Raw genomic sequence first — 26,260 nt, 5'->3', positions numbered from 1 at the left:
ACCAACATACAATGTTAAAGTCATTAACTGATCAAACGGGATCCTAAAATTTATAAAATACATCTCTTATCAAACCTCTGCTTAATCATTTATGATAATCTATATTAATTAAGGTGAAACTAAATTAAGATCATTAAAATCCTCTCAACCAACTTTATTGCGTTTAATAAAACATTAAGACGCTAATATTTGAACTTTAACTAAAGGCTCCTAATTATAAGCAAACCAAAATAAACTTGTTGAAGGAGCAAATGAATTTTCAAGTCATGCCTTAGCGCCTTGACCCATATAGAACTTATATTCACCTTTGTGCATTAGTTAACAATATACAAAGGTCTATATAAGTTATCCCCTGTTAAAGAAAATTAAAGCTATCTTTTGGAACCTAAACCAGCTACCTTAACCACCCAAGTGTTATAACTTAGGTCAGGTAGAACCCATATATATCTCTATAGATAGTGTGTCATTCCACTCTCATGTCAGTCTCTAAAAATAAATTTACCTTAGACATAGGAAGCTTAGGATTTTCTTTTCATGGTGGGTAGTAGGCCCATCTTAGTGGTGTCACCTTTAGCCATTCCTCGAGTCCTAGATTATCACCAAGGGAAGGACTAACCAACCCTTGCCACCTTTTAATAATTTTGACCTTAATTAAGAGTAGGATTGAGGATGAGTCATTTGCCCCTCAATTCTTTATAATCCTAGTATAGGGGTTAGGGCCTAAGCCTTTAGGCTCTTAATAATTTAATAACTCAAATTTTAATCCTTAAATTAAGTTTTAATTAATTCAACTCAAATGATTAAGCACTTAAATGAAAACTTGAGGGTTAATAAATTAAACAATAAAAACTCGACCTTGTAACTCAAACCACCCACCTAATTTGAGGTAGTTAGGTACACCTTTTTGCACACACTTAGGTGCTGGATAGGACACTTTTTATAGGCATCCTAGGGTAGGGTGTAGCTAGGATAACCTTTTTTACACATTCTTTCTTTTACAATTTTCATATGTGATTATGTGATGATTGTTTCTGGCTTGACTTGTTTTTTTGATTGCTTTCTTTTCTTTGTGATTGATGAGTGGGCACTTCCCCTTAAATGGTTAGATCATTTTTTAGAAATATCTTCTGCAGGTGGCAATGTTCCTAAATGGCAATATAAAAAAATGATGTTATCATAAATATGCTCTTTGTACTGCGGGGAATGCTAAAAAGCCCCTTGGGAATATGGCCCTAAGGACTAGGCTCTGGATGATGTGTTATTTTTTTTTTAATTATTATAATTGTGCTAATATGTATTTTTTTTTAGAGAATCAATGTAATTTTCTTTTTTTATATAAAATGTAATTTGATCCAAAGTGTTGTGAAAGCTTAAAAATGAGGTGTTTTTAATGTGTTAGGGATCCAAAGCGAAAAGAAAATCCTTTATAGGGAATTTCTTCTCATTTGGATATCCTATTGAATGGTGCAACACGAGGAGCTTGAAGAAAAAGAAGATGAAGATAAAAAAAAATACCTCATTTTAAGACTTGCGTCATTTCATAAGAATAGAATCCGGGTTGTTGTCGGTGGGGCCCGGCCACATCTACTTTTCAGTACTTCTTGGGTTGTATAATAAGTGGCACTTGCCACAGACTTTTGGACACTCTGATTAATATTATTGATGTGATGATGCGTTTACTTTACTTGCGTATTAGAACTGCATGCTTTTTCTTAGGTTTCTTAAATTGCTTTGTTTAGGTGTGGCTCGGACGGAGTCAACGTTAGGCTCTTTAGGATGTTAAATTTTCTATAAAGTTAAAATTTGTTTAAGCAAGATAAGAAGTGAACATAGTATTAAAATCAACTAATTTTTCTAAAAAAAATTTGATGCATGACTCCTTTAAAGGGGCACTTTTTAAAATTACAATAAATAAGTCTTGCTCACTTCACAGTGACTATTGACCAATCCTAATTAGCCCTGCCCTCACATGCATATCCTTGAGTCAGCATATAGATTTTTCTTTTGCAACATAGAGGGATAGTCCACTTTGCATTGCACAGTACCACTCATAGTCAGGTTTGATACTCATTTCATTTTCTGCATCTCCTACCACTCTTGCATTTGCATGAGACTGGACAACATGGATTTAATATGCTAGGTAGAGTTTAGCTGGTACCCCTTTCCGAGCAGGGTGGTAAATCCAGGTCGGGGCTACTTAGATCCCTTGTGGGATTTAAGCTATAAGTCCCCTCATGATGTCAACTTCTTATGAATTCTCAATCTATCATTTCTCTTAGGATAGTAATCCGATCTTTGATCTTCTAAACTCAAAATTTTAATCATATCTTTATCCATTCAAAAAGGTCTAATCATCATTAAAGATAAATATAAAAGACTCTTTGGAATAGAACTTAGGAACTTTTTCTGTGCACCAAATTAAGAAGTGAATAATACATCGTTCTTAATCAAGAGTTTTCCTAGGTCAAGGCCTAGGATGTAATTAACTACGGTGGCTTATGCCTGTAGAAAACTGATCCCCACAATCAAATAAACCCCATTCGAGCTGACATATCGAATGGGGGAAATCTCGTGACTTTTGGGTTATATATATTATTATCCATCGAGGTTGGTAGGTGAAAGCCGCTACCCTCTATGGTTAATCGTATGTATAACTCCATCTGCTCTTCCATTGGCCTGCTTGTGTCGAGTGTAAAGGCCTACGGTCATTTTGTCCTACGGGATAGTGTGACCGTACCCTTTGCATTTTAACCCCGCAAGCAGAATCTTTTCGGAGACCCACAAATCTAAATAAATATTTCATGTGTGATGTCGCATTTTATCCCTCACATTACATCTTTTAAAAAAAAAAGGCACAGGGAGGAAGATTTGGTGTGTTAAAAAAAGGTATCATCTACCATTTAAGAAATCCAATGATCAAGAAAATATTATTTAACATTCATTATTATTTCCTCTCAGGAACCCTTTACTCCAATGAAGAAAAAAATCGAGCTTCAACACCTATGCCTTAGTCGCCCATCATTTATTGTTCTAAAATTTATGTTCCCTTCATTTAAAACCAAAAAAAAAATCACATCATAGAATTTATGAACTCTTATCCATTTTTCTTTCATTCATAATGACATTTGAGGAACATAATTTACAACAATATCTCGTGGGATTGGTGATTTGTGATCTTAACCGATGATTGCTCATAGATCTTTTTACAAAAAGCCATAAAATGATACATCATCCTTCCAACTTTTTCAACAAGACAATAATTAATTTATCGTTTAAACTAAAATAGCCAGCTCTGACAATATATAAAACTATTTAAACCATTCGCTCACATATATCCAAGAGAAATGAATAAACATGAATGGTTGACATTAAGAACAATCCCCTACTTGCTACCACAAGTATTCTTTAAAAAAAAAAAACCCCAAAATAATATTGGAGGGAGATACTTTAATAGACACCCACATCATAAATCAATTACATGCAAAAATCCTTGAGTTGAAGAGTCTTAAATAAGTCCTAAATAAAAAAATTTTCTCATTTCAATACTTCAACAACCTTATTCCCAAAAATATTTAGAGATGTTGCATTTGTTCACACATTTCCAAAATAGAAGAAAACTTAATCCCTGGGCAAATAAATGTATATCATTGGATATTCTGCCATACAAAAGAGTAAAAATATTATCATCCTCCCACGAAAAAGGTGTGTTCATTATATTACTTTCAATAAAAAAATATCACTATTTTGTTACTACTTACACTAACAAATGAGTTTTTTCTCCTATATTGCACTTATCCCTCATCCTAGCAAACAACACTATTCCAAAACCAGCTATTCCTGCTAAATCATTATACCAAAACTACTTTCTACTCAACCATTATAACTTTAATCAGAAAGAAAAGCATCTTAATCTACATATTTTCATTCAAACAAATTAATCCCTATTATGATATCTTTTCAGAGAACCATTGAACCTCCAAATAAAAGAACAAGAACTTCCAATAAACATTTCTTAGAGTAATTTTTCTCGTATAAAAATATCTCATAATCATCAATCCTTTCTTACTAACATGCATATTATTTTTATCTTTAAAACAATCTTTCAAACATGGGACCAAGCCCTTGCGCAAGCTGTGCTCACCTTCAATAGTATGGTTAACTGATCTAGTATGATTCACCAATGGGAAAGTACTTATCTTTGGAGTGGCCTTGAACTATCTCTATGCCATCCTTGTTAAATCATGGCTACTCGTTTCCATGTTCTCCATATAGGTCATGGACAGATAACTTCAATCAGGTGTAATCTATCTTATTGGCATGATTATACCTAAATGAAAAGTCTCAAAATGCTCAAACCAACCATCAAGCTTTTTAATGTCGAATGCCACATCATAGATCAACAAGTCAATCTTGAATGGTAGTCGAGCTTCAAACAAAAATTCTAACACATGAAACTTGTCATACTCCATATCCTCACCATCATCAAGATTTATGCCACCTTTAATAGTGACACCTACACCATAGTTTCTCGCATAAGTGGAATGTGGTTATTCATTGTTGCCAACCATGAACTAACGAAATACCTCTTATGGGACTTCCAATCAACTTTCAAGCCCCCCATAGCTTTTTGCTATCAATGGCACTAGATGGTTGGAGATTGCATCAACATATTGGCTTCTATTCATGTATAGCTCCACATCGTTGATACCTTGGTAATTGATTTCATCATTTTCTTATAAAAGCAAAATTAGTTAATCTAATAACAAAAAAGATGATCAAATATTCAAGGAATCAATATACTAGAGTTAGGTAAATAATCAAAGAGTAGGGGACGTAAGGTTGTAAGGGAGTGTATGAAAAATTGGATGAGATCCCTCTCCATTGCTCCACAACTACTAGGCTATCTATCATAACAATCATAATTTCCAATCCAGACATTAAAATTATTGTTTCATGGTAAATTTTAATCAATTGAAACAGTTTAAAATGAATTTTGATTGCTTGGAGACCCCAATAAACATGAAAACTCTTCATCTATGGAGAAAACCAATAAAGAGAGTAGCAGAGGAGTCTACTAGGGTGACAATATTTGACACGATCCAAAAACACGACCCGACAATTTCGAGTCTGTGTCAACTCGTTTGAAAATTGGGTCGGGCTCGGGTTTTATATTTTGACCCAATTGTATTTTCAGGATGGGTTCGGGTCAACCTGAAAACCCGAAATTGACCTAGGTCAACGCAAAAACACGCTGGTCCCATCATCCTGTTGTCCTTCGTGCTCATTTGTCATCCCGTCGTCTGTGGTCGCGCAGCGCACTAGCTCATCAAGCTCACCCACACGAGCATCGTGCCCACTCGCTTGGCATTGTGCCCGCTCACACTCGGGCCAGCGGGTTTGGTCGTGTTGATCACGTTGGGGTCGAGTCAGGTGCAGGTCCAAACTTCTAACTTATTTACCTAATTGATTCGGGTTCAGGTTAAAATAGTTAAAGCCATGTTAATTCCGGATTGAACCCGAAACCGACCCGAAAACCCATTTTGACACCCCTGGAGTCTATCAGTTGTTCTTTACAGGCTAAAATCAACCAAAAGAGTGGCAGCACGAGTATGGAATTTGAAATTTTGAGAACTCCAAATCTCAGATTCTATTTTTCATTGCTTCAATAGCATCTTTATAATATATGAGAATTCAAATCACTAAATAATTACTAAATAAAAAATAAAATATCCTTAAATAACCTATGCTAGAATGTAGGTAGCTATTTCATAATTTCAAGGAAATACTTATTCAAAAACCTAAATCTAGGAATAGATAGTAATATAGATTTCAAGCGGGAAAAAAAAAATCCTATCTAACCATGATGGACTCAACGGACTTGCTTCTAGGACCAACCCACATCCTCCCAAGATATCAGCCTTTGACTCATAATAGCCAGTAGACCTTCGTAATCTCATAAACCTAATATCCAACTATCTTCATAAAGATTCACCTCTATTGTTCACCTGCTTAATCCTATAGACTGAGTGAACAGGTGCAATCATAAAGGTCTGCTTGGCTCAATGCCCTTCTCCATTCATCAACATAGTAATAATTCAATGAAGTGCTAACGCCATGTGTAAGAATTTTGTCTCACCTTCTTTCTATCATAATTTGCCTTAATTTTAACCACCCCATTGACCAAGATTTGGCACAAAGATTGTAATATTACATTGAACAACTTCCCACCTCTAACACATCCTAAAGTATTTCGGTAAAATCATCATCATCATAAATGAAAACACATTTGAATTCAACATAGAAATTTTCGGATTGTGGCAACAAATAGGGGGTAAGGTGAACCAAAAAAATTGATGCTAAGCTCAACTCACAAATGGTTCAATTTCAACAAGAAAAAAATGAACTCAAGCCATATAATGAGAGGATTCCTTTTCTTTCAAATAATAAGCAAAATAAAATGACATTTTGTAATTATGTTATTGGGTAGAATGTACAAATTATGTCCTCACCACATCCATTTTGTGTTAGATTGAAACTTAACCAATACAACTCAACTACTTCTCATACACCTCGAGTCGAGTTTCAGTTTCATCAAATGAGATCAAGTTGAAATTCCACCCAATTTGATAAAAATGCTATATTTGGGTTATCTCAATATTAGTTGCAGTCATTTTCAGGTCAAACCTAAGAACAACAACATCAAGCCTTTATCCCACTATAAGAGGTCAGCTACATGAATCCTTTTTCTCCATTGTGCCTATTAAGAGTAAAATTCTCATTTAAATCTAATAAAAAAAATGTCATTTCTAATATTTTCTAACCAAGTCTTTTTAGGTCTACCTCTACTTTTTTTAACATAAGTCAAATCTATACATCTACTTTCCTAACCGGGTCATCAAAAGGCCACCGTTTTATGTGACCAAACCATCTAAACGACTCTCTCTAATCTTATCTTCCACTGGAGCTACTCCAATCTTTTCACGTATATGCTCATTTGGTATCATGTCTCTAAGAGTAAAGCCACTCATCCACCTTAGCATCCTCATCTCTCCAATATTTAACTTTATATTATGTTTCTCTTTTAATGGCCAACATTATACACCATAAAACATTACAGATCTAACCACCATCTTATAGAATTTTTCCTTAAGTTTGAGAGGGACTTTTTTATCACACAAGCCTGATACATTCCTCCACTTCAACCATCCAACATGAATTCTACAAATAATATCCTCATCTATTTAACCATCACTCTGAACAATACACCCAAGATAATGAAAATGTGTACTATTATTAATGACTTGATAACCCAAAGTCACAATCACCCACTAGATCTATTATTACTAAAATTACACTCCATATATTCAGTTTTAGATATACTCAAACGAAAGCCTTTAGACTCTAAGGTTGACCTCCATAATTCAAGTTTACCTTCAACCCCCTCTCTAGTATTATCAACAAGAAGAATGTCATCAGCCAAAAGCATACACCAAGGTCCAACCTCTTGCAAATGTCTAGTGAGAACATCCATGACTAAAGCAAAAAGATATGGGCTTAAGGCTAGTCCTTTAGGTCAAGCCTAAGCCCAAATGGTTAAAATGGAATAACACATTTAGTAAAATTTATCCCAATTATTTTGAGTGAGCATTAAGAATCTTCACCTCCATGCTCCTCGAGTGCTACTTAAGATATTAAATTTATTTGCTTGTATCTCAATTCAATAAATGTTTTACTAAACCTAAGCCCCTAATCTTCTAAATATTTCAGGACTTCTTCCAACTTTTCATTAATATCAACAAATGGCTCACCAGTTAGAATTATGCAGATCATGATATCTTACTTTTAATATCCTTAAGAAGCATCTACATTACTAAAAAAAATGCACACTTGATTTTGATAAATTTTGATAATTATATGTAAAAATATTTTGATTGAGAACTCCTTAATCATTCCACTACTACGTATAATGCTAATCAATATTCTATCATATACATTCTTAATAATTTGAACATTCCTCTAACTTTTTATTGTTAAGGCTTGCCAAATTACCTTTTTTATGATGCTTGATCATATGCCTTTTCAAGATCAATTAAAACCAAATGTATGAATTTTTTGCACTATATATTTATATATTAATTTTGTATGTAGGAAAATCGCATCCACCATGAATCTTTATAGCATAAATCTAAATTGATTCTCCAATCCAAATAACAAGTCCTAATTATGTTTTTGGGTTGGTGTGTACAAATTGTGTCATCGTGTTTATTTTTTTATTAAGGTTGAAACTAGCATAACATGAAACAACTACTTCTATCACATCAAGTCGAGTTTCAACTTTATTGAGTCAAATTCAGGTTGAAATTTCCAAATTATTTAACAAAAAGGCCATATTTTGATTATCTCGATATAGGTTGCAGTCACTTTCAAACTCTTAGAATAGATAAATACATGTACTCAACTTTATCCTAAATATTTTGAGTCAGCTTTAAGAGTCGTCATATTCCATTATTTTGCATAAGTTCTATCCATGTTAACTTTGGTATATCTATCTTCCAGCCTAATAATATCATATTAATTGAAATACCTATCATGTTGGTGCCTCTTCTACCCACTATTAGGCATGTCTAAATTACCTATATTTATTTTTAGTTATCTTCTCTTTAATATGTGGTACTCCTATAATTGCACCCAAATAATATTATCTTTATTTATCCTAGTTTTACGTTACACCCTAAGATTCACATTTTTGTCAAACTCAACTTGATTATTAGTGACTTCATTACGACCAAAAAATTTGATCCATATAGTATAGTTCATTTTTTATTCCAGTTTTAAAAAATTTTCCTTTTCATGATATTCTCCTATCACATAATACACCCAATGTGTATCAACAATTAAACAAACATGAAGAAGCTATACCCCATCTATATTCTCATCTTGTTAGATGATAGATTAAAAATAAAATCTATCACACATAAATATCACAATCTTCTAGCAATATTAACCAAAAATTATCAATTTCATAGCAGCCCAAATTGCACATCAAGTCGAGCTTTATTCTGCTAATCCTAAGCCCTAAATCCTCAAATCATTCCCTGTATTATTCCAAATTTTCACTTATATCAAATGAGAACTCGACGATTAGAGCTATCATCTACAAATAATATATGCAATGATGCCTTAATTTGAATATCCTTATGAAACATCTCCATAACTAATATAAGAAAATAAAAACTTAATTTTTATTGCTATGTAAAACTATTGTGATTAGGAACTTCTTAGTCACTCCACCACTGTTTCTAATGCTAATCAATATTATGTCATACAAATTTTTAATAACTTAAACATTCCTTTAATACACTCTTTTTTTAAGGCTCACTAAATCAAATCTTGTGATTCTTGTTAGCGATATGGCTTCCCAAGATCAATAAAAAAAATTCATATTTTTCTCTCTATGTTTATCCCATTAATTTCCCAAACATAAAGATTGCATCTTCTTTCCAGCATAAATCCTAATTAATTCTCCAATCCTAACATAATTTTTCTAAAACTATGTTACATTATCATCTCTCATATAATTCTGATGAATTAAAATTAAAAACGGAATATAACAAATAGAAACAAGAATATAAATTAGCTAAAAACAAGTTGCCTAGCTGATTTTCTGATTTTTTTGCCATAACAAAAACAAAATTTAGGAGGCATTTCTAAGTCTGATGCATGTATCCAAAATACGAAGATATAGTTGAAGGCCAAAAAACAAAACAAAGTGATGGGAAAGAAAGGGGGAAAAAATACCAGCACTATCAAAAGTGATAAATCCAATACCACGGTGCCCTTTAGAACCTTGATCCTGCAGATAATGAAGATAATGATCATCATATGGCATTCTAGTGTGAACTTGTCATTACCATTTAAGTAGGCTTTCCCCAACAGTAGCATTGCAAATCAGAAAATGATGGTCAAATAATTACCAATAAAATAAATTTTAAAAAAAATTACACACAAATGGGGCCTAGAAAACCTTATAAGCAGGTCACCAAATGAAGCAAGAAAAAATCATCGAGGATAAAGAAAAAGAGTGGAATTCAATAAATATGGTGGCGATGATATCACGACAGACAACGAACAAGTATGTTTGCACGACTTGAAAACTCATAAGGCTTCAAAGAATATCCGGAGCCTTATCCTAGTTGCAGTATCCAAGTACACTTCAAACAAGATTCCCATCATATGAAATACCATGTATGGATATGGTTCTCACGTCCTTCGAAAAATTATATTCAATAAAAACAACAAAATTTGCCAGACATGTATATCAAATAAAAAAAAATCATCATATAACGATTAAATGACGCCTAACTATCAACCTTTTCACCACCAACCTGTCCTCCAAATATCTAGGCTTACCTAGGTTAATTATTCAACGCTAGCAAGACATGCATGTCGCTGAACAATAAGTTATGGTAATGTCTAATAAGGCATCATTTCTGAGGATGAACGTAGCCCAAGTCAAAAATCATGGCTATGCCCAAATTTAAGTTGAACCAAAACAGTTCATGACATTAAATTGTATTTCTTTTATAAGTTAGTTTATTTTAGTTAGGTAGATAATATCCTGTCAGATAATTTTGGGGGCATATTTCCTTTAATTGTTAGGATTAGATTTCAATTTTGACAAGATTAATTCTGAATTTAATTTGTATCCCTATTTATATATATATAGCGAGTAAAATGGATGTATTTTTATTATGATGCATTGAATTAAAAACTACTCAAAATTTTCTTCTTTCTTTCCCCTCACTCATCAGCCAGCAATTTCCAACCTTCTCTCTCCCGCCTCCCCTAACTCTCTAACATGATTGATTATCGACTCCTTTTTTCTTGTACTGATCACATCACCTCTATAGCAAAACAAAATTTTTGTCCCTACCAAGTATCCAACATCGCTTATTAGTATTGAACTTTAAAATGAAGAGGCGGAATATAAAAAATAAAGTAAACCGTTGTTCTAGGATTAGATGGAGGCATTTAAAGAATATTAATAAAAATATTTTTATGAGTAAGATTCTAGATTTTAAGATTTTGTCAAATACATGAAAAAACTAATGTTATGTGGGAAAACGTAGCTAGTGATATTAAGAATGTTGCAAAGGATGGGTTGGAGTATCAAAGGGAAAAGCTCGTTATAGTAAAAACAGTTGGTGGTGGAATCAAATGTGCAAGAAAATATAAAATAAGAAACTTCGTTATAAAAATTGGTTTATATAAAAAAACTTTGATAATTGGGAAAGATACAAAGATGTTTGTAAGAAGTCTAAAAAAACAATATACGATGCAAAGACTTTAGCTTTTAATGATTTATATAATAGATTAGATATAAACGAGGTGAAAGATAGATGTATAAGTTAGCCAAATGAAGAGATGAGAGTAGTAAAAATTTAGTTCAAATGAAGTGCATTAAGGATGAAGATCAAAAAGTACTTTTATTAGAAGAAGATATTCAACAAAAATGGATAAAATATTTTGTTAAGCATTTTAATAAAGATTGTGAGAATATGATTGACTTTAGTGACCTAAATGAAAAAAAAAATTATTTTTATCGACAAATTAGTAATACTGAAGTTAGAGAGTCTATAAAAAAAAGGAAATGTGGAAAAGCTATTAGACTTGATAATATTCAAATAGAGGTATGAAAATGCAAAGCAGATGAAGGAATTTCTCAACTTACTAAATGTTTTAATATTCTTTTGAAGATCAAAAAGATGTCAGATGAGCGAAGAATGAGTGTGTTGATTCCCATTTTTAAGAATAAAGGCGATGTACAAGATTGTGCAAATTATAGAGGAATTAGGTTAATTTGTCATGCTTTAAAACTATAGGAGAAAGTTATTGAGCATAGGTTACGACGTGATACTAATGCTTCTCAAAATCAATTTGGATTCATGTCAGGTATGTCTAATATGGAAGTTATAAATTTATTGAGAGGTTTGATGGAGAAATATAGAGAGAATAAGGAGGACCAATATGTGATATTAATTGATTTAGAGAAAGCATATGATAAAGTTCCAAGAGAAGTGTTATGGAGAGTTCTAGAAAAGAAAGGGATTAATAATGTTTATTCAAGTCATTAAGGATATGTATATAGGAGTTGTTACTTGTGTTCAAACACAAGGTGATTTGACTATGTAATTTCCTATTCCAATTGGATTACATCAAGGATCAACCTTGAGTTCTTATCTTTTTGCTTTAATCATGGATGTTCTCACTAGACATTTGCAAGAGGTCGTACCCTGGTATAAGCTTTTTGTTGATGATATTTTTCTTCTTGATAAGAATAGAGAGGGAGTTGAAAGTAAACTTTAATTATGGAGGTGAACCTTAGAGTCTAAAGATTTTCATTTTAGTAGATCTAAATCCGAATGTATAGAGTGTAATTTTAGTAATAATAGATCTAGTGAGAGAATTGTGACTTTGGGCGATCAAGTCATTAATAAGAGTATATGTTTAGATATATTGGGTCTATTGTTCATAGTGATGGTGAAATAGATGGAGATATTATTTGTAGAATTCAAGTTGGCTGGTTGAAGTGGAGGAATGCATCGGGCTTGTTGTGTGATAGAAAAGTCTCCCTCAAACTCAAGGGAAAATTCTATAAGATGTTAATGAGACCTGCAATGCTTTATGGTTTAGAATGTTGGCCATTAAAAGAGAAGCGCAATATTAAGTTAAATGTTGCAGAGATGATGATGCTCAGGTGGATGAGTGGTTTTACTATTGGAGACAATATATGAAACGAGCATATACGTGGAAAGGTTGGAGTAGCTCCAGTAGAAGATATAATTAGAAAGAGTCGCCTTATATGGTTTGGTCACATAAAATGGCGGCCTTCAGATGACCTGATTAAGAGAGTAGATGTATTAGATTTAGTTTATGTTAAGAAAGGTAGAGGTAGACCTAAAATGACTTGGTTAGAAAATATTAGAAATGTCCTTTTTTTATTAGATTTAAGTGAGAATTTGACTCTTAATAGAAAATAATGAAAAAAAATATTCATGTAGCTAATCCCTTGTTGTTGTTGTTGTTGTTGTTGTAGAATATAGTAAAACATATGAACATTGGCATGATGGCATCATAACATTGAATTATACACTTTTTAATACAGCACTCATTATATAACTAGACCTCATGTGTATTATCACTTCTAATTGCAACTATGAATTTGGCTTGAAAAAGAATTTCAATCAAAAATTGGATCTAGTTTTAGCTCGGATTGAACTCAAATTGAAGTCATCGATCCAATTTATAAGCTAAGCCTGGCTCGAATCAAACTTGACTTGACTTGAGCCTAGATTATATAAAGTAAGCTTAGCTTGAATCAAAATGCATAAGGTATTACATTGTGACTCTAGGGTTTTTTTTTTGTGTCCTGGACCATGAAACACGAACATGACAGAAACATGGGATATGAAATACTTATAAACAGTAAAACACAAAACACCCTGAACACTTATTTTATGAAATGCATAATCAATACATCTAATGCAAATATTTTCTATTTAAAAACTTACTGCAATAATTTATAATATCACATGAATCATATAGAAAGCTTAAGTCTCACCAAAATAAGATTATAATTATATTTCAATATTTATCAACTGTACTTATCCCCATTTACACACCGACAATAACACTAATCATTAGATATTATTTTAACCTTATGTTGTAACACAAAATACAAAAACCCCAAAAAAAGAGTGTACAACCTTCAAAATAACTAGCATTGTATTGTCTAATTGAATCTAATAAACTCAACACCGAAGCAATCCAACCTGAGCCACAAATTTACTAAACCAAAATAGCTTACACATGTTGCATTGCATTTCTTGGTCATCTTGGGTCAAGTCTTGTCCATATACAACTTCAAGTTTTGAATGAAAACATCATACATGATTTTCAATATATCAGGCATGTGACAAAGCATGTAATGTCAGGCATCTATACAACAGGAACACGAAAGACTTTTTGAAGTGCCAATGCCTCGTAAGTCACAGGGGCAATGATGATCAAGAATCATAGCTGGAGACAAGTCTAGATTAAACTAGATTAATTCATGAAATTAAATTGTATTTCTTTTATTAGTTTATTTTATTTTATTTAGGTAGACATTATCTTTTTGTACCATATTGGGTTTAAATTTTAATTAATTATTAGGACTTATTTTCTAATTTTGAAAATATTAGTTTTGAATATGAATTGTAACCCTCTTTCAGTAATAGGGTACAAAATATGCAGCATACCAAATAGCTGAATTTTCAAAACACATGCATTTGATTTACACTACACTAGTAATGCAACAAACCAAATAATCCCTTAATCAAGATCAAATTCCAAAGATGAACGCATGCATCCCTATCACTCCTAAACTAATGCACATTAATTAATTATTACAGACTTATGGACCATCTACACTTATTTAATTTTAAATTCCTATAATATAAGCCACTATAATACCATCTCCAAAACAATCACCTAAGCACAAACCAGTTAACACTCATAACATAACTAATACCTTTTTAAACAATTTTATTTACCACTCTAACTATGACATGTAATAGAATCGTGTAGCCAACATACCAAGTGCAATACTATTGATCACTAACCACCTCCAGACCCGCCCAAACCCAACTTCCCTTTGGTCGCACGAACCCAGTCGATCACGCACATTTTGCCCAAACGACACAACTATTCGCTCAACCGACACAACCGCTCTCTCATTTCCTCAAAATACACGCATGAGCGCTTGGGAGGATTCATTCGGTTCATTCGCATGCAAGCCCGCTCCTTCTTATCTTCCTCAGCCACACACGAGATCCCCAAACCGCTGGAGCCTTCACGCTTGCCCGACTCCGCTCATCTCCAGTTCGCGCAAGTGCTTGCTCCCTCTTGCTCGATCATCATGCACGCAACAGACCCGCACAAGCCCACCTTGTCAACCCGTTTACCCATAGCTATCAACCAGCACGGCCACGTGAACATGACCCACTTTCGTGCTCTCCGTCTGTTTCGGTGACCGTCTCAATTTGGTGTCGTGCACAGCCTACTCTCCCCGTCTTCGTATGATCTAGCCTGACCCAGCCTGATGTCCATTCTATCATCAATTCGTTTCCTATTCCATAAGTGACCAACAAGTTTGCAAGAGAGAGGAAACAACTATCGCAAGCAATTGAAGATCCGAAGATTTGTACCGGGACCAATTGTCCCAAAGCTCTTGGTCGTCGAATCTTTAATCCGGTCGGGAGGATTTGAAAGGCAATTGCCTTTCCAACCTCCCTTCGCTGGGAGGGGATGCCGGGAGGCTGCTAAATTTTCAAGGAAAATAAAAAATAGCATTTTTCAATTAAATCATATTTAATTAACAGGTACCGCGAGCAAATTGAAGACTTGAAGACCTATGCCGGTATCAATCGTCCCAAAGCCCTCGATCGACGAATCTTTATAATTCGATCGAGCATATTTGAAAGGCAAGTGCCTCCCAACCTCCCTTCGTGGGAAGGAGAAACCGGGAGGCAACCGAAATTTAGAACAAAACAAATGATCCTCTCATAATTAATTTCAAACAAAATTTATAATTTAAAATGATTATATATATATAACTAATTAATTGTATCATTCCAATAATTAAAAAGGGTCCACACCACCAAAAATTGCTTGTCATGTAGTCAGACTATATATTCTAAGAAGCATATTTGGTTTCATAACTCATAAAACTATTCTATGAAGATGAAACATGAATATGGAAATCCAATTAAAGTAATCAGGTGTACGATGCAGCTATTATGAACACTAGTCCATAATAAGTCAAATAGACAAAACTTAGTGTATTTAGATAATTCAATAAAAATGCATTAGTTTAACATGAGAAAGATGCAGATTAAGTATCATTTATACATATCACAAAAGATGCATCAAGAAAACCACAAAAGAAGCCTAATTTACATAGTTAAAGCCATATATATCAAAGGATGACATTTGAAAAGGCTCATATCATTAATATTTTATCATGAACATTAGACAATTTAGAGAATCTATAAAGTTCAATCAAACTAGATCTATTTTTGTGTGGATGTGTTTTAAGGATAAATAATCCAATTTGCAGTCAGCAATGCCATGAGAAGATTTACTCATTAATAAAAACATAAAGAGGATTGTCTCATGCAGGAGATTCCAATCAATTGAAACTTACAAAATAAGTGTGGGGAAAAATGTATTACAACCCAGGCCATTAAGCAAATAAAAGTGCACCCAATAATGACTTATAAGGTAGTTGTCTATGACAAGCAAATCAAAAAATAACATTAAATCAATCCAAATCTGGCAGTGCAGGTTGTTTCAATGGCAAAGGGCTCATCCTGTTTCTAGAATTGAAGAAAATTAACAATTTGTTATAACTTCAATGCAAGACTCATGAAAAATTTTGAAATATACAACCTTGAGGTAGCATAAGACCAACGCATATAGGTTCCATGCATCCCTTAGCCAAACTGGAATCATGCCTATATGGTCTTTGCTTGAGAACATCCATCTCCTCCTGTCTTAGAAATGTATGACTAGAGTTTGATTCTTCAAGAAATTTGAGAAACAAATCTCTATTTGAACTAAGAACCTCAAGAGCATCTTTCGACTCTTTGATTGGATTAGCCTTTTATTAGTAGCTAGCCTTTTTTTATGATGAATTTTTGATGCACAAGAGACATTCTATTGTCCATCAGATTTGCATGACATTTTTTCATGTTGTAGATAATTCTTTACTTGACCATTTGATGAAAGATGTTGCTTTACTCACAACCTTGCACTTCTCATGCATGCAACATTCAATCCTGTAGTGCATCTGATGATTACAAGAACTTTCTTCTGACAACCAATAGCCTTGGAAGATCTATTCAAACAGTCATGTCAATACCAAGAGATGTCTCCTTCGACTCAAATGCACTAAACCACTCCAGTGCTATTAGCATCTTAATAGGAGCATCACTTGGCTTCTTTCCAACACACTTCCATGATTGTTACCCATCATCAAATTAATCATCGAATACAAATAAAGCCTTTTAGATGACATTTCACAATTTTGAACAAAGATTAATGTGCAACTAACTGAGAACGAATTAAATAAATTACTTTCTTTACGAAATATCGCTGCTTCCGCATATGCTCTGATCTTTATGTCAAGCTCATAAATGCAAGATATGAGAATGCTTCACGGATTCGTTAGAAAAATCCCGACTATAGGTCCAAACTATACACTAAATAAGCTCCGGTCTCTACGTCAAGCTCCTAAATGCAAAATATGAGAATGCTTCGCAGAATTGTTAAAAATACTGAAATATCCTTATGATGGCCGTGTTGAAAGAAAATCTCAACCATAGGAGATCCCAAACTTTCAAAATGCCTTCCAAACTCTTACAAAATACATATACATTTTCAAATGAAAACTAAATCACCCCGATGATGGTCGTGTTGAAAGTTAATCTTAACCGGAGGGAATTATACTTTTTAAATGGTTTCAAATTCATACAAAATACATATATTTTCAAATAACCATGTCACCCTGATGATGGTCATGTTAATATAAAATCTCAACCGGATGTGACCTTGGCTTTCAAAATATCCATGAACCTTAATGAAAATACAAATATTTAAAAAGAAATGGTTGTATTCAACGTAAATCTCAACCGGAGGGGTTCACAAAAATTTTAAAGAAATGCCCTCAAAACTCTAAAATCATACAATCAAAACCTAAACTTAAATCCTACTAAAAATCTAAATCCTCGAAATAAAATCTATCATCAAAAACTTAAAATCAAAATCCATTCACACTTCGCAATAAATTTGGCAAGGATAATGAATTGAAGAATAACTTCAGCTCACAAAGAGCATATATTTTAGTGAATGCATTACTAAAATTCAATCTCAAATGATTTATCGTTAGTATGGAAGTGGAACGTGCCCTCTGATCGGCTATATTTGTCGTAAAATGACACTATCATATCACGGTCACGGCCAAAGTCCATACGTTCCCTAATGGTTAAAAGCCCTTGATTAATGAATTATAGGGTGTGCTTAATAAGATATAAAGCACTCTGTTAGCTATGATTGACTTAAACTCATCACCTTAGACAAACATCCACCCCAGATTTACAAGATATCCTTAGACTAAGCAACTCATGGTTGCCGACAAGCTTCCTTCTCTCAGGTTGGGTCAACTACTTCCACTGACTAAGTTGACCAAGGATCATGACAACACAGGATAATGAAACAATGAGATTTAGATCGGGCTCGTCATCATTCCTCCATCATTGTATTAAGTTTATGGTGATGAATTTCAAATTAAGAACTCTAAAATTCAAGCCCTGAAATTGTCGTTACGATACGCTCGGTAATTATTATGACTAGCCATAATCAAAAGTTCTCTCGCCAATGGGAAGCGTAATTAACCATAAGGGCTTGCACCTATGGGAAACTAGAACTCAAATCATAAAGTCCTTGCAAAATGAGGGCGAAAACTCCGGATAGTGTCTTATTTTGAAAACTCAATCTGCCTTTTGAAAATCTACTCCGAAACATAAAATCGTTAAAACATTCCCCGTCAATAAAAGAAGGCGCGGAGAGGCCAAGGAACGAATTTTCGGAGCCCACAAATACATCCCAAAACCTTAGTCTTCATCCGTGAATCAACTCTTTTATGTTTTATTTTAATGGTTAAATGCAAAATATAAAGATGCTTTATGTTGAGTCATTAAGAAACAGTGCAAAAAAAGATAGGAAGCAATTTCAAAATTGAGATAGAACTTTCTCTAAGTCTCACTGCTCCTGAGATCACATTCTGTGTTTATGTTCTTTTGTCATCTCCAGGGTTGTTTTGCGAGGTTTGAAAGAACGCCCTTATTGCTGCTGATCAAAATTTCAAAAACTGAGGAGAGAGCTTCAAAATCAGTCGATGCATTATAGCATGCAAAAGAAAAATCAAACTTAACCTATCCATAGTACTTCCCTTCCTCTTCCCTATTAGCTGAATCTGAGTATCTTTCTCAAGGACTCCTAAATCTTTTCTAATACAAAACATGCTATCATAGTAAGAATTAAAATGTGCAAACTCCTACATCTCGGCATTACATTTAAGTAACACTTGAGCTGTGTAAATATCACTCACTGCACCAAACAATTAAGAATGGATGAGTATGCGAGAAATATAGTTCTGACAGCTTCAGCTCTGTTGGAACCAACCTTTTTAACAAGATTTAAGTATAACAAGCCCTAACTGCCAGGACTCCATACCACTACATTTCAATGCATCAGAACTCAGATAGCAACAGGAACAATACAAAATAAAAATTGTAAATGAATAAAAGGCAACCATCAATTGTATAAATAATCCAACAACCTGTCTCACCTTTGGCATATACAAGTCTGTTATCTCTCCATATGTTTCAAAATAACTGCAAAATTTCCCATAAACAAATGTTATTTTTTCTTGTATTTCAACAGTTCAGACACAAGCAGCCATCAGCCATAAAAACTCAATAGGGAAGTTTACCTACGGAATCAATCAAAAAGCTGAATAGGGAAGTTTACCTTCGGAACATTGATTCTGTGACTGAGTGGGGGATTCTGGCCACAAAAATCCGAGTAGTATTCTTTGCAGGCGCCCTCATTTCTTCCTATAAAGTGAACTTATTATGGTCAGAAGCTAATTTAGAGGTATTTAAAAATCAATTTAGTCGGGAAGCAATAAACCACGACACTTCCCTAAGATGAAAAATCTCTAAAAGAAAAAGCACACTCATTCACCTTTGGAGTTGCAACCTTTACTTCAAGAGTTCTGTTCCCAAGGACATGCTCACTTTCAAGTGCATTCTGCAAAAGAGAATCGTATGCTCATCAAATTTGGACCCATTAGATCCAGTATTGAAGGAGTATTATTAAAGTTAATCAGACAATAAAAAAATAATGAACAGAAACTTTAAGCTAATAACAAAATATAGGAAAAGCAGCTCATGAGTAGTAAATACATTTTCTTTTGAATCAAACAATAAATATGCTGCCAGGAAAAATAATATTGTTCAGAAAAAAACAAATGATCTATTTAACCACATATCCTCGTATTCCTTAAACAACCTCTATCAATATAGTCATCACAACCATACAAAATGATAGAGTGAACTCCTCGACAAATCTACTTCAGTAAAGTGATCACAGAAATAGAATAAGATAGTGAAAGAAAAGGCCAAATCGCAAAATGATTTGCTCATTTAATATAATAGGCTGACACAATTGGTTCTTGGAGAAGGTTTGCTACGAAGATAAATCATTATTAGCTGTAGCAAAACCGTCGCCAACAGGCTGCAACCACTAAGAAAATGAATCTCCTTGTACTGCTCACTCAAATTGAACTAGCATCATAGTTCTTACTCCTACTTTGGCTGGATCTTATTTGACAATCTCAACCTATAAGGATATATACCATCGCCTATCCTAAATTAAAAAGCATATATCTTTATCCCGGAGCAAACTTCAAAAGTTTGCTTGTGGAATAAGGGCTGTGATAGACCCGTGTTCTGAAAGGATGAAGTAACAAGATTACTTATACTCATATGTAATGCAACAATCTCCATAAAACAGGGTTCAATAACTAAGGTAGCTGACATATGGCATACTACAGTCGCCACAATACAAATTTTATATTTTGAATTCAAATCTACACATTAAGATATTCATCTTATAACAACTTTTGATGACCTTAAAACTTGGAACTTCTAGCCTTATAATAATCAGATAACATATTGCTTATGTTACATGCCAACAAAATTCATTACACGATATAGTTTGAATTTTAAACACACCATATCATGTGCTAATTGAAATGATTAAATGAAATGTTTTGAATTTGTTACTTGCTTAGTATATGATATGTTTCAACAATATTTATTGACCTGCTAGTCCCACACTGCGGCTGTTGACAAGCAAGGAATAGTGCATTTAAAAAAAATAAAATAAAACACCATAAAATTAAGTTTACAATATGCTAATATTTTGCTAGCTATTAATGGAAAAATTAAAATAGCAATACTTAAGTATAATAAAAAATTAAATCCAAGTCGTATCTTATAATGAATATTTTTTACACAACGCATATTATAATGAAAATTCAAATTTAAATCATATCATTTAATAAACCCTTTTAACACAGTACATAATAATAACAGATTCAAATTATATTGTTTAATGAATATTGTGACATTTGACTTTTTTATATCATAATTTTAATATTTTTTAATAATAGCTTAAAAGTTTAATACTATAAAGAATCAATAAATATTAAAGATAATCAATACCATTATCTTATAAATTAAATTTCAGATCATTAGTTATCAATAATATATCATCACTTGAATGCAATGGCTTGAGACCAGTATAGGATGAAATAAAATGATTTAGGTGAAATTGTTTAGTTTCAACAAGCATCACAAGGAATGTCCTACCAAAATTAAACGGTTAAATTTCAAAATAATCCCCCGACTATTTTTATATGGTCATTTTAGTCTCAGAGTATAACGCTGCTCTAATTTAGTTCTTTGGCTATATAAAATTGATTCAAAATAATCCATTTGGGAATAATTGGTATCAATTTTGTAAAGTTGAGGGACTATTTTGGGATCAATTTTATATCATAATTACAACATGAGGGACTATTTTGGATCAATTTTGTATAGTTGAGAGACTAAATTGAGGCAATGTGCTACTATGGGACTAAATTGTCATACAAGAATAATTTGGGAACTATTTTGAGATTTTTTTTAAATCAAACCATATCTCAAAAGAAAAAGAAAAAATAACTTAAACCGAAGAGGTTTACCAATTCATAGTGTGTTTTAGTTAAAATGCAATCAAATCTAGTCTTTAACCCTAGTGCAAATTAAACACGCATTACCTACCAACAAACTAATATGCATCAAAGCCATTACAACTGAAACATGTTACCTAGCAAGAATTCTTTTTTAAGCGTTCAACAACGAGTAAATCTTACTGCCATAGCAAACCTTCTGTCAAGATATTCTACCTGAATTGAAATAGTACAAAACTGTTTTGTATATATAGAGCATTTTGCAATGCAAGTAGTTTTTTTTTTTTTTTTTTTTTTTTTGCTTTCTAATGTCTTTAATTTCATTCTTACGACTTTGTAAGTAGACAACAAGTATTGCAAGAGCAAATAATTTTTTATAGATGTCACTATATTACTATCATCACCTGCCATATGGCCCTTGCTTCAAAATAAACAAAGACATCAAACAAATTTAAATATATAATTTTATAAAGCGGAAAGAAAGGGACTCCAACTAATTGTTTAAAGAAAAAAATGAAATCCACATTTGACAGCTTAAGATGGCTGTACAGTTTTAGTTCAAAGTGTGTTTCACTTTAAAATGCAACCAAACCTAGCCTTTATCCCTAGTGCTTCCATATTAAAACATGTTCAAATTAAACATGCATTTCCTATCAACAGACTAATTTGCATCAAAGCCATTATAGCTTAAACATGTCACCTAGTGAGGATCCTTTTTTAAACACCCAACGAGTAAATCATACATCCATAACAAACCTTATATCAAGATATTCTACCTTAATTCAAATAGTACAAAACTGCTTTGTATATATACAGCATTTGCAATGCAAGTAGGTAATCATTGTTTTTTTTTTTTTTTCTTTTTGATTTCATAAAGAGCATTCTTACTACTTCGTAAGCACACAACAAGTATTGCAAGAGAACAGTTTTTTTTATAAATGTCACTGTATTACCATATCATCACCAGCCTTATGGCCTTTGCTTCAAAATAAACAAGGATATCAAACTTCTTTAAACAGATAATTTTATAAAGTGGAAAGAAAAGGGGCATCAACTAATTGCTGAAAAAAAATCCCCAATTGACAGCTTAAGAAGCATGTATAATTCAAATTCAATATAGAGCTTACATATTAAAACCTGCTCAAATTAAACATGCATTACCTACCAACAGACTAACTTGCATCAAAGCCATTGTAGCTGAAACATGTTACCTGGAGAGGATCCTTTTTTAAACATACAACCACGAGTAAATCTTACATCCATATCAAACCTTCTGTCAAGATATTCTACCTGAATTCAATTAGCACAAAATTGCTTTGTATATATAGAGCCTTTTGCAATGCAAGGTAATCTTTTTTTTTTCTTTCTTTCAGCTTGAGCTTACTACTTTGTCAGCACACAAGTATTGCAAGAGCACATAATTTTTTTATACATATTACTATCAATACCAGCGTTTTGGCCCGTGCTTCAAAATAAACGAGGATATTAAACAACTTTAAATAGATATTTTATAAAGCGGAAAGAAAAAGGACTTTGCCTAATTGCTGAAAAAAAAAAAAAACTCCACAATTGACAGCTTAAGAATGCAGTACAACTCGAATTCAAAGTTTGTTATACTTGGAACAGAGTTTTCCTTTAAACTTTGAAAAAACAGCAAATACTAGGAAAAAGTTAAGATCACTGACGAATTCAAATATATAACCATATTAGAGCAAATTCATTAGTAGGCATATATTAAAGAAAATACGATAGAAGCATAATCACCTCTGCATCATCTGCAGAAGCAAATGTTACATAACCAAAACCGCGGGATCGGCCAGTTGATCTTTCCTGTTTCACAGAGTAAAGTGATGTAAAGTAAATACAGATGTTTCCAACCAATAGAAAGATTTCATGTGAAAAAACAAAAGATAGAAGGAATAATCATGGAAGAACTTTTCCAAAACAAATGAGTGGAAAAGAATCAAAAATCAGCCAGGTAAAAGAAAAGTTTAGTACAAACATTCTTAAGTATGAAGAAGTCTTCCTTAAGAAATTCAAATTTAGGAAAGTCGAAGCACCTTAGGAACAAAGATGAAAAGACAAACCATGAAAAAAGAAAGAGTGGGTAATTTGAATTCTTCTAAAACGAGGGTATTAAATAGCACTGAGATTTTTTTTATGATGAGAAACCCTAAACTCCTTTTCATCTGTTTATATTCATCCACTTGTTTCATATTGTACTTGTTTCAACAGGGGTGATGCTGCTGAAGCTAGACTATGAGAGGGAGTTGATGCACATTGTGTTAGCCATTTAGAAGTAGCGGCCTTATTTATTGGGCCAACATTTTCTTGTTAGGACAGATTAGAGGAGTATGAATTTTTTGTTAGAACAAAGGATGGTGACCGAGGAACACCTGAGGTGGCTATCCAAGCTATTGAGTTATGACTTTGAAATCCAATACCAATGTTTAAAATTGCGTAATCAGGTATTGAGGAGTTTTTCGTTCGTGAGGCGAGGCGTAAGCCTCAAGGCGTTTTGAGATGTAAGCCTCAAAATTAAAAGATTACGTAAACATAAAATGATAAATTTTTTTATGTACTAATGAGTAAAAAATATAAAACATAAAAAAAGCACAAGATCTGAAGTGAAATCAAAATATCCCAATAATAAGACTATAAAATATAATACAACCATTACTACAGATGATGAATACAACAATATGTCGGGCAGCCGGGGGTCCAAGCCGGCGCTGCCCCCTAGTGGTGCTATTTTTTTTGTAGGAGTATTTTTGAAGTTCTGCTTATTTTTAAAGTTTCGTAAGTCGTTTTTATGGAAAGATACCGAGCAATACCGAGCATGTACCTAGCAGTACTGAGTATGTACCGAGCGGTACCGAACATGTAACTAGCGCTACCGAGTATGTACCGAGCAGTACGGAGTGGTACCTAGCATTGTTGTACAGAGGCAGACGCCTCTAAAACATGAGGAGAGGCGCGCCTCAGTGGCATTGAGGCGTACGCCTCAATGCCAGCTCCCGTTGCTAGGCTTTGAGGCATAAAAGTTTAAAATTGCGTTGAGGCGCGCCTCTTATTGCGCAATTTTAAACCATGTCCAATACAAGCTAGGATTAGAGAATAAGACGGCTGACGTCTTATCCAGATGCATGGGGAAGCTCTAAGGGATGGTCATTTTGATACCACTGATGATAGATTGGGGAGCGATCAAAGAGGAGAATGCAGAATGATGAGCTGAGAAAGATCAAAAGGATGGATCTATTAAGGGATGAGAATAGTAAACCTAGCTATTCCATGGAAGGAGAGAGATTATTGTACCAAATGAGGTTTGTGTTGCCACAAACCTCAGCTCATATTCCTCACCTGCTACAAAAATTTCATGAGAGCGTTGTTGGGGGCAATTCTGGTGTGTAGAAGACATATAAAAGATTGACAGCGGAAATAAATTAGAAGGTGATGCATAGGGAAGTGGAGGAGGTGGCTAGGTGATATGCCAGAGAAACAAGCACATGGCTATAGCTCCCAGGGGATTATTTCAACCCCTATCTCTTCCATGCAAAGTATGCGAGGACACCATGAATTTCATAGATGAACTACCCCAATTTGAGGGGTTTACAATGATTCTAGCGGTGGATGACAAGTTGAGCAAGTATGCTCATTTCATTCCTTTACAGCACCCCTACAAGGCAATGACAATAGCAGTTGCATTCATCAGAGAGGTGGTTTGATTGCATGGGATCACATAGTCGATAGTTTTTGACTGGGATAGGTGTTGCTCAGTTAGTTCTGGAAAGAGTTATTCAGGCTGTAGGAAACAGTTTTAAAGAGAAGCATTGCTTATCACTCTTAGACAAACGGCAGGACAAAGGTGGTAAACAAGAGCCAGAAGACTTACTTTTGGTGTTTTGCTTTAAAAACATCTCGCTTGTGGGCCAAATTACTAGCATGGGCGTAGTACTAGTACAACACTTAATATCATTCAGCTTCCCAGATGACCCCTTTCAAAATGTTGTACGAAAGAGACCTCCCACACTTAGTGCATTTTGGGCGAAGAAACACACCAGCCTCTTCAATAGAACAATACTTGGAGGAAAGAGATAGGGTGTTGGAGAAACTAAATATGCACTTATTGAGGACACAGCATATTATGACGAAGCTGGCTGATGGATACAGGAAGGACATCCATTTCGAAGTAGGAGAAAGGGTGTTCTTAAAGCTACGGCCCTACAGACATAGTACAGTCGCCAACAGGAGGAATGAGAAGCTTGTCCTAAGGTACTTTGTCCCATACGAGGTATTGGAGAGAATTGGAGCAATGGCGTATCGTTTTAGATTACCCTCGACTGCGACTATACATCTAGT

General features: G+C 33.6%; 1 protein-coding gene across 1 annotated transcript in view; it reads right to left on the bottom strand.

Annotated features, from left to right (window-relative positions):
• LOC110101230 (DAZ-associated protein 1) overlaps positions 1-26,260 on the bottom strand; it is a 37,487-nt gene that overhangs the window by 5,229 nt on the left and 5,998 nt on the right. Inside the window, exons 4-9 of the mRNA XM_020829031.2 lie at positions 23,666-23,731; positions 19,849-19,914; positions 19,633-19,718; positions 19,451-19,496; positions 9,799-9,853; positions 6,137-6,240 (exon numbers count right to left, since the gene is read on the bottom strand). Coding sequence (XP_020684690.1) covers positions 6,137-6,240; positions 9,799-9,853; positions 19,451-19,496; positions 19,633-19,718; positions 19,849-19,914; positions 23,666-23,731 — 423 coding nt within the window. The remainder of the gene's footprint in view (positions 1-6,136; positions 6,241-9,798; positions 9,854-19,450; positions 19,497-19,632; positions 19,719-19,848; positions 19,915-23,665; positions 23,732-26,260) is intronic.

This window comes from Dendrobium catenatum, unplaced genomic scaffold (assembly GCF_001605985.2).
Source record: "Dendrobium catenatum unplaced genomic scaffold, ASM160598v2 fragScaff_scaffold_1220, whole genome shotgun sequence".
Lineage (NCBI taxonomy): Eukaryota > Viridiplantae > Streptophyta > Magnoliopsida > Asparagales > Orchidaceae > Dendrobium > Dendrobium catenatum.
Note: the sequence above shows the minus strand (reverse complement) of the source record. Positions and strands in the feature narration are given on the sequence as shown.